At 43.5% G+C, this 9018-nt stretch overlaps 1 protein-coding gene across 2 annotated transcripts in view; it reads left to right on the top strand.

Moving 5' to 3' along the window:
• The first annotated feature begins 1061 nt into the window (after positions 1-1061).
• RRAS2 (RAS related 2) overlaps positions 1062-9018 on the top strand; it is a 70265-nt gene continuing 62308 nt past the window's right edge. Inside the window, exon 1 of one of the 2 annotated variants that reach the window (XM_044752050.2) lies at positions 1062-1471. In XM_044752050.2, the coding sequence (XP_044607985.1) occupies positions 1364-1471 (108 nt within the window). In that variant the 5' untranslated portion in view covers positions 1062-1363. Of the gene's footprint in view, positions 1472-1628; positions 1972-9018 lie in introns of those variants that run through there. The other variant, XM_044752051.2, reaches the window with a different exon arrangement.

The raw sequence follows: 9018 nt of genomic DNA, 5'->3' as shown, positions 1-9018 counted from the left end.
CAATTCCTGCTCATTTGGTTGAGCTGCCATACACATAGATAATCACTTTTCATTCACAATCCCTGGCATGCAAACTCCCCCAGTACATTCAACATTATGTGACACAATTCTTTCTTTCTCAGCACTGAGTTTTGCATATGTTGTTTCCTTTCCCTGGAATACTTTTCTGCCAATTATTCATCTGTCTATACTATTTATTCTTCAGGTCTTTTAGGAAGCCTTCCCTGACCACCCAGCTCCAGGGTGAGTGCTTCTCCTACGGGCACATACGACACACGGTGCTTAGTATTACAGACCTTATTATCGTGCCTATTGTCCTCGCTGTTTCCCGTATTGGACTCTAAGTTCCCTGAAGGTAGGGACATTATTTTGTGCTCTGGTATCAAGCACAGGGCCTGGTATGTAGCGTGTAAATAAGTACAACTAATCTCTCACGCTCCTCATATACAATTACCACATATTTCTCACACATAAACACAGCCACTAAAGCACTCTCCTGACACACAAAATCTGTCACATCCAATCTTGGCCACGCACGCGCTCAATTACTGTGACTTATTCTCCATGCTCAGTCTCTGTCACATTCCTAACACGCCGTCACCACCGCAAGCCCATCACACACAATTACTGTGATACCGCTCTAAACCTCAATCACTGTCACATACTGCTTTTCACACAATCCTGGTCACCATCTGTACGCTTAAAAACAGGATATTTACTCTCCTACACATTGAGTTAAGATGACAACAGCTCTATTTTTTCCACACGCCTTCACATGCTGTATTTTTCATCCACAAAATCCCTGACAATCCCTGACATACACAATTATGGTCACACACTGTCTGCCGTCTTTTTCCCACTCCCACTTGACACCCACTCCCACACTTTCTCACACACACACCCACACACACGTGCACAGTCAAGGGACTGGAGGGGCACATCGTGGGGGGGGGGCTGAGCCCTGGGTCAGCTCCGGAGTCTCAGCCCCGGGCCCGGCGGCCCCGCCCCGGCCCGCCCCCTCATGCATATGCAGCACCCCAGCCTCGCAGCCCGGCCCCCAGACGGCCATTTGTAGCGGCGCTGGAGGCTGCGTTGGGCAGGCGCTGCGGAGCCGTGCGGAGGAGTGCGCCCCCGGCCGCTGCGCCCCTGGCCCCTGCCGACCGCCCGCTTCCCCGCGCCTGGGGCGCCGCTCGGCCAGCCCGGGCGCCGCGCTGCCGCACGGACCGGCCCTCCCGGCAGCTCCCGGCGCCCGGGACCCCCGCCCGGCCGCTCGCCCGCAGCCCGCCGGCCGCACACGTCCCCGGAGCCGGGCCTAGGGCGGGCGGCGGCTCGGCGTGGCCGGGCTGGGCTCGGCGGCGTCCCCATGGCCGCGGCCGGCTGGCGGGACGGCTCCGGCCAGGAGAAGTACCGGCTCGTGGTGGTCGGCGGCGGCGGCGTGGGCAAGTCGGCGCTCACCATCCAGTTCATCCAGGTGCCTGGAGCGGGCCTGCCGGGGGCGCCGGAGCGGCGGCGGGCGGGGGCTCGCGCTACCTGTGGCGGGGCGGCCGCCGCGACCCCGCCCCGGAGGCGCCGCGCGGGCAGGGGGCGGGCGGGGGGCGCGGGGCCGGCTCTCCCTCCTGCCCTGCGGCCGCGGCGCCGCGCTGCTGCCTGCCCGGCGCCCCGCTCGGCGTCCCGGGAGTCGGGCTTCTCAGGAATGTGTCCGGGAGGGCGGAGCTGGCAGGGTGGGAAGCGCCGATCCACCTTATCGCTTCGGCCGGGGCCGAGCCCTCCGGGAGAGGCAGCGCCGCCGCGCCGGGCTTCCTGCCCCGAGGGCCCGGGCGTGGGGCTGGAGCCCCGCGCGCTGCTTTTCCAGCCGCCCCGGCACCGTTGGTGCGATCCCGGGGGCAAGTTGGCCGCGGCTGCGCGTGGTCTCCGGGCTTCTCCGCGCGCGCCGAGCCCGAGCTGGTCGCTTCAAGCAGTGTGGTTCTCTTTGTGTGTGTTTGTGCTTTTCTTTTAAGTAATCTCTTAGGTAATATGTCCGGGTGGGAGTGTGTGATAATGCCCCAGGGAAATGGTGGCTTCGAGGAAGTTAAGAGTGTTTTCCGATAGGGGGGAGACCATTTCCTAGGAATTCCTGGTGCCTTCCTGCTTCTCGCCGTGCCAAGGTGAAGTTTGGGATGGGCCAGGCTGGGAGAGGACCGACCGAGTCGTGCGTTCCGTGTCTGTGCCAGCCACCCCCTCCCCGGCTCCCAACCCTGTCTGGGTGCTCGAGGCGAAAAGTCGTGGTTTGTGGTAAAGAAAAGGGGGGTGGAATTCTTCGTTCTTAGGATTTGCTCTTGGTAAGAGGATTTGTTGGCCTTTTTTGGGGGGGGTTTTAGAAAGAGAAACCTAGATATTTCTCTGCTTTTGTCCGCCCAAGGTGTGGCATATGCTGGGAGAGAACGAAAGGTACCCGTTTATAAAAGGTAACAAAGATATTCTTAGTATATCAAGAGTACTGTTAAGACGGTTTGGTGAAATATTTATTTCTGGTTTCCGTTTCACCCATTTGTTATCAATTGGGGTCCTCGCATAGCTTCTTTCATTTCACTTCACGTTTATAGTGACATTAAAATACAGAGCACTGTAGCATAAATGTGATTGTTACCTTTCGCATTGACGAAGTGAGCGATAATTGCTGTTATAATATTTCAAGGGATTATAAACTGCTGCTACAACCTTTGTATCCAGGAAGAGAAGGTGTTTATGTAATGAGCATTTACAGTCTGCTCATTAGTGGGTTAACAAAAAATCACACTAAGAGGTGAGATCGGTTTAAGTTTAGCAGGCTGCAGAGTCAGGATGCTGTCATGTTGCTGTTTCCCTAGGGCCGAGAGAGACTTTAACTGATGGCAAAGCAAAACAATTTATAGCTAACCCTTTCTTTGGGGACTGTAGTGGCTGGGGGTGGGGGTGGTGGTGGTGGTGAGGAGAGAATAATCTTGGGTTTCACTATTAATAAAGTGTTACCTGAAGGGTTTAAACCACAAATGTTTCTTTAGTTTTTTGAGAGAGGGACCATCTGAATGTATTTGAATCTGTAAGTTTTTAATTCAGGTATTGGAACCTTTTGTTTTTGGGAAATAGTATTAGAAACCATTAAGATAATGGTAATTGCAGTCTTCCTAATGATTTTCTAGAATTTATTTGTTAAAGAAATATCTCCTTTATGGATAGTGCTATACCTGGGTGCTCTAGATTATATAAAAGAAGTAAGGGAGGCCTATATGCATATGACACATATTTATATATGGAGAAAGTGTGAGCTTTGAGTTACACAGCCTTAAGCGCCTGTCTTGCCCTGTCATTTATTGGCTGTGAGAATACTGCCAAAATATTCAGCTTCTCTGAGCCTCAGTTTTCTCATCGGTGAAATGGATCTGATCACACGTTCTTTATAATCTTTTAAATAATGGAAACGTTCTTATCACTGTATCTGTCACGTAATATGTTCTTAGTTAATGATGGCAATTATTATAAGTTTGTACATGTACAGTTTTGTAACATTTAAATACAAAGGGAATTCAGAATCGGGGAGACGTCAGTTTGGGAAGGATTGGTGAAAGGACTGTAAGGCTTGGTGGTGGGGAGAGAGGACGGATCTTACATGAGTGTGAGGGAGTCATATACTGGCTTGGAGAGAGAAGGCAGGCAAGGAGGGGACTGGGATGGGCGGGTGAGTTGGGGCCAGTGAAGGGGAGGAACCTAGGCTTGGACTCTGAGTACACGTTCTGGAGAGGTAGGAGCCGGACCACCTGGATGGAGCCTCAGCTTGGCCCCTTGCTGCATATATAATCGTAGGCAAATTACCTAACTTCTCGGTACCTAACTTCTCAGTACCTCAATTTTCCCCATCTGTAAACTGGGGAAATACAAAGTTCCACTCACTGTTGTTGTGAAAATTAAATGAGTTAACATATATCAAGGGCTTGGAACAATGCCTAGTGCATAGTAAGGCTACAGATGTTATTATTGTTAGTATATTAATCTTAGATTGTGGAGCTAAAGTGACTATTTATCGTGTTCACTTAATAGAGCTGCTATTTATTGTCTGACTCCTGGGAAATTAAAATTCATTCTGCTGTGATTGTCTAGCAGTAATTGCAGGGAGAGGAGACAGCAGAACAGTAATAATCTTAACAGGCGGAAGTCAGTTCTCTAGGAGGTCAGGATGGCACAAATTGGTTTATTTATTTTTTAAGACTACTGAAATAAGACACTGTTTTCATAGTGTTCAATACATATTTTTCTCTTATTTAATCTTGAGCAGAAAAAATACAATAAACAAATTTGGGAGTGGAGAACTTAAAAACAACTTTGCCTTTAGCCCTGACTTTCTTTAACCTTAGATTTGTTTGTTACCTTCTGTGCCTAGGAAGAGCTGCAAAATTAGGAAATTTTGGAAATAATTTAATTTAGGAAGTTAAAGTCAATAATTACTTAATTGAGGTGTCTTTTCCTCTTTAAAAATGAATAAAGCAGATCATAAAATGTCTGTGATAAAAATGTAAAGTATTATGTTATTAAGAGTATGTGTATATACCTGACCTCCTTGTTTCTGTTGTTCATAGTTTTTTGAAAAATGTTTTAAGCTCTATTGGTAAATAGGACACCTGAGTGATGAGTAAACCCTAGTTAGGAAATGATCTTAACATTGTACAAAGTAAAATGGAGAAAGCATTGGATATCTGAGTTCCAGGTCTCCCTGCTCAGGTGACGCCGGGGAATCTCGGCATCCCTTAATCTCTTCGGGGCTTTAGTTTCTTCTCCATAAAATGTTGGGTTTGGGTGAACAAATCTCTGCATCTTTGAAATTCTAGATTCTTTCTTACTCAGTTAACTAGCTGTGTGTTTTTGGTCAGGTTTCTTAGGTTCTCCAAGCCTCAGGTTCCCCATATGAAAAGGGAGACTAGTAATAGTACTCTTAGGGTTTTTGGAGTAAACAAAAGAGTAGATGCAAATCATTCAGCACAGTGTGGTCTACAGAGGAAGTAAATGACAATTGTTACCTGGTTTTCTTTGCTGCTGTTACTTCTGTATCTTGTTCCTCCAAAACAAACTTTGTCGTTTATTCATTTTTCCTTGACACGTAGTCTGGTCTGTTATTTGAAATCTTCAACACCCCACCTTCCCACGCCACCCTCATACTCTGCTCCTCACTTAGCTGTGGTATTTAGGTACTGACTGTTGATCCCATTTTGAGTTGGGGAAACTGCTTTTTATTAGTTGGGAGTTGATTTTAGGAAATAATGGAGTAATGCTTGGGTTTGGGTTACTGCTTTATCTGGCAACTCTGAGAAGACAGCGTACATGTTTTACAAAATTAAAGAGAGCGATTTCCCAGCTTCTCCTCTGTCGGCATCCTCACTTTTTGTTCAGCACTTTGTCAGGGTGTGAGCTGTGTGGGGGGCGGTTGCTTTCTCCTGTGTTGAGTTTTAGTCGGTCTTACAAGCTGTTCGTCTGGACCTGACGCAAACATTGCTTTTTATCTAGAGTTTGTCTCTTGCCGACTGCATTTTTGTTGCCTTTTCCTGGGGGCAGAGATCCTGGAAGAGATTTCAGGACTCATGTATTTGTGTTAATAGTTAATTGATCCATGTGTGAAGGTTGTGAGTTTAGATTCTTGAATTGCTGTTCTGTTGCCAATCTTGAAGACTCTTCCTGCAATCAGTTATCACTAAAAATAACTCTTATCTGTGAATTTGCAAGTATACCGTAGACTTATTTTTAGTGTGCAAATTATTGTTTTACATTTTCAGAGTGATTTACAAATAAAATCTTAGCATTGAATAATAAGGCACCTCTCCCAGTGGTGGTGCATACTAGAGATTTCCTCATTTCGGTAGCAGTTGAAAAGGTTCCACTGGCAATTCCCAGATAAAAATGCCAGACACTCAAGGAAGCACACTTTCTTATAGAGGGTGACAGCTTTTGTCAGAGGAGAAGCAGAAGGAGATTCTGTCCTAGGATTTCTTAGAACTCATGTGCTCCAACCTATGTGTGTGTGTATGCGTGTGCGCGTAATTGTGCGCATCTGTCTGTCTGTGTTGGGATGGGGAAGTTGCGGGAGCGTGGTGGGAACCCTTCTGTCTAGAATCCTGCTTTTCCTGGGTATAATACCATTAGAAGACAAAGTGATGACAGGCTGCTACCTACTGAGATGGGATGAAATTCGTCTGTATTGCTGAAATGTCATAGGTCTGTCCTAAGTTTGAAATGAAAGTAGTCTGTTTAATTCAGTTAGGAAAATAATTTGGTGGCTTTAAAAGTGGCTGGGGGGACGGAAAGAGACTTTGTTAAAACAGTCTTTTAAAGGATTTTTTTCAGATTAAAATTGATCTCATAAAATTGAAACAGATTTTGTGATGCCACATGAACATTTATTCCCTTTTTTTGCTGAGAAAAAATAGAAGTGTCTTTAGGGTGTTAGTTCTCCTGTGCGCTCCTTACTGAAAAGTGATAATGAGTAGACTTTCTCTCTGCTTGTAGACCGTGTGTGGTTAATCGTCATTGAATCTTCCTGAAAGGCCTTGATCTTGAATTGCTTTGGGTAGAGTTGCTGAGTCTGTGTTTGGAATTGAAACAGTTTAATGTCCTTGCTAGGCCTTTGATTTATTTCTATTTCACAAGGAAAAATATGTGCCAGGCTTTTATGAAAAAGACAAAGACTTATATATTTATTCACAGTTTTCTGTGTGCTTCTGAAAGAAGCAAAGAAACATCAGTTGTCTAAAATTGTGCTATTGGAGACATAATTAGACTGAGTTCTTCGTTGTCTTGTAAATTAGATTTTATTTTTAATGTTTTATAAAAGCCATGTGACGTTTGTTGGTTACATAGCATTAAATGGCATTAAATCATAGTTTAATTAAAAGTATTATAGTTGCAGGAATTATTTGTATATTATTAGTAGTTTAATATTGCCAATTAACTTACCTCGTCACTGCATATGGTGATGTTTTTTGTAGGAGAAAGAGCTTTGTATACAAGGAAGTAAATGTTGAGTATGAGACGTATGGATATAAATATAAAAATGACATCCAGTGTTGCTTTTTTTTTAAACTTTATCCAGATTTCCCAAATGCTAACATTTTACCATATTTGCTTTATCCTTCCCTCCATTTTTTTCTGAATCATTTGATTGTAAGTTGAAGACAATGTAAATACCTTATTTTTAAATACCTCCGTGTACATTTCTTAAAAACAAGGGTATTTGCTTCCATACATGTAGTATACAACCAAAATAAAAAATTAACGTTGATATACTACTAATCTGATATGCAGAAGTTTTTCAGATTTTGCTATTTGTTGCAGTAATGCCCTTTATAACAAAAGAAAATCTCAGATTATGCAATGCGTTGTTTCCATGTCTTCTTAAATTTGGAATAGTTCTTTAGTCTGTGTGTTTTATGACATTGACGTTTTTGGAGTTCAAGTTAGTTATTTGTAGTGTTCCCTCAATTTGAGTTTGTTTCTTCATGGTTAGATTCAGGTTATGCGTTTTTGGGGCAGGAATAACACAGAAATGATGTGTTCTTTTCAGTGCATTATATCAGGAGACATAAGATGGATTTTGATTTGATTACGGGTGCTTACCTTTTGACTCAGTAATCCCAAATCGAGGAATTTACCTTGAAGATACGCTTTCAGCAGTATGAAAATTCACATGCTTGAGGTCACAGCATTGTTTGTAATTTAAAAAATTAGAAAACAACCTACAGGATGGGAGAAGGGGTTGAATAAAATATGGTACATTCACCCAATGGAGCGTTATGCAGCTATGAAAAAAATAAGAAACGTTTCTATGAATTGATGTGGAGTGCTTTTCAGGATATATTGTTCAGTGAAAAAAGCAAAATGCCAAAGTAGCTACTGTATGTATAATATACTACTATTGGTGTAAGAAATAAGGGGAAATAAGAAAATACATATATATTTGCTTATTGGGGGAAAAATGGCACAGGAAGGATAGATCAGAGATTAATGAGATTATTGGTTATCCATAAGGGGTGAGTAGGTATGAGGTGGGAGGGAATGGGGGTGGTGAGCCTTCTGAGAATACCTTTCTGACTTTTGGAACCTTGTTAATGTTTCACAAACTCAGGTATATAAATAGCAAACACTGATAAAATCAAGTAATGAAGAAAAAAAACCACCCTAAGGTGAATACAAACAAACAAATGAACTGAACCATATTTCAGATGCATAATATAACTACACTGAAGGGGGAAAGGAAAAAACAAATTTAAGTAACACTTGAACCTGGTATTTGGACTATGTCCTCAGGATAAAGACAAAAAGAACTCGAAACAAACATTGAACTCTGGTTAATAGGCATTTTTTTTTTTTTTTTTTTGGTCACGGAGGCATGCGTTTACAATTTTGAAACAATTTTTTACACTAGGATTAAGCTAATAAGTAAATACATTGTGGAAAATGGGAGCCAAGTTTCTCAGTGTTGGAGAGGGGAGTTATAAATGTGGAAAGGGGGAGAGCTAGAATGAACTTTGATGATTGATTAGAACTGAAGATACTGGCATGAGCTCATGGTTTAAAAAGTATATAGATATAGAAATCGATATGTGTGAATATACATATACACATCTATACATCCTTTTTCCAGCTCCATCTGCTGAGAGAGCATAGAAACAACGATACCCCATTAGCAATGAGAACACCTAGTGACAGGTCTTGGTTTCTAAAGACCATTCTTTACTAAAAGGAACCTTGGAGAAATGACTGCCGGGGCTGGGCTGGGACAGGGAAAAATAGGAGATGAGCTTGGAGGAAATGCTTAAAAACGAAATGATGGTGGCATGTCAAGAGAGACACAGCCAACCTGGAGGAACTCCCACTGGCTAACCCTGGGACCATGTTGTGATCATTGAAATAAATTATGATAGTAAATTGATTATTGCCCATAAGTAAGGTAAGAATCTATGAATCCATGGTGATAAATAAATAAATGAAGGTGGATGGGAAGTTCTTCCTTAAGGTGGA

Source organism: Equus asinus, chromosome 20 (genome assembly GCF_041296235.1).
Source record: "Equus asinus isolate D_3611 breed Donkey chromosome 20, EquAss-T2T_v2, whole genome shotgun sequence".
In the NCBI taxonomy this organism is placed as follows: domain Eukaryota; kingdom Metazoa; phylum Chordata; class Mammalia; order Perissodactyla; family Equidae; genus Equus; species Equus asinus.
Note: the sequence above shows the minus strand (reverse complement) of the source record. Positions and strands in the feature narration are given on the sequence as shown.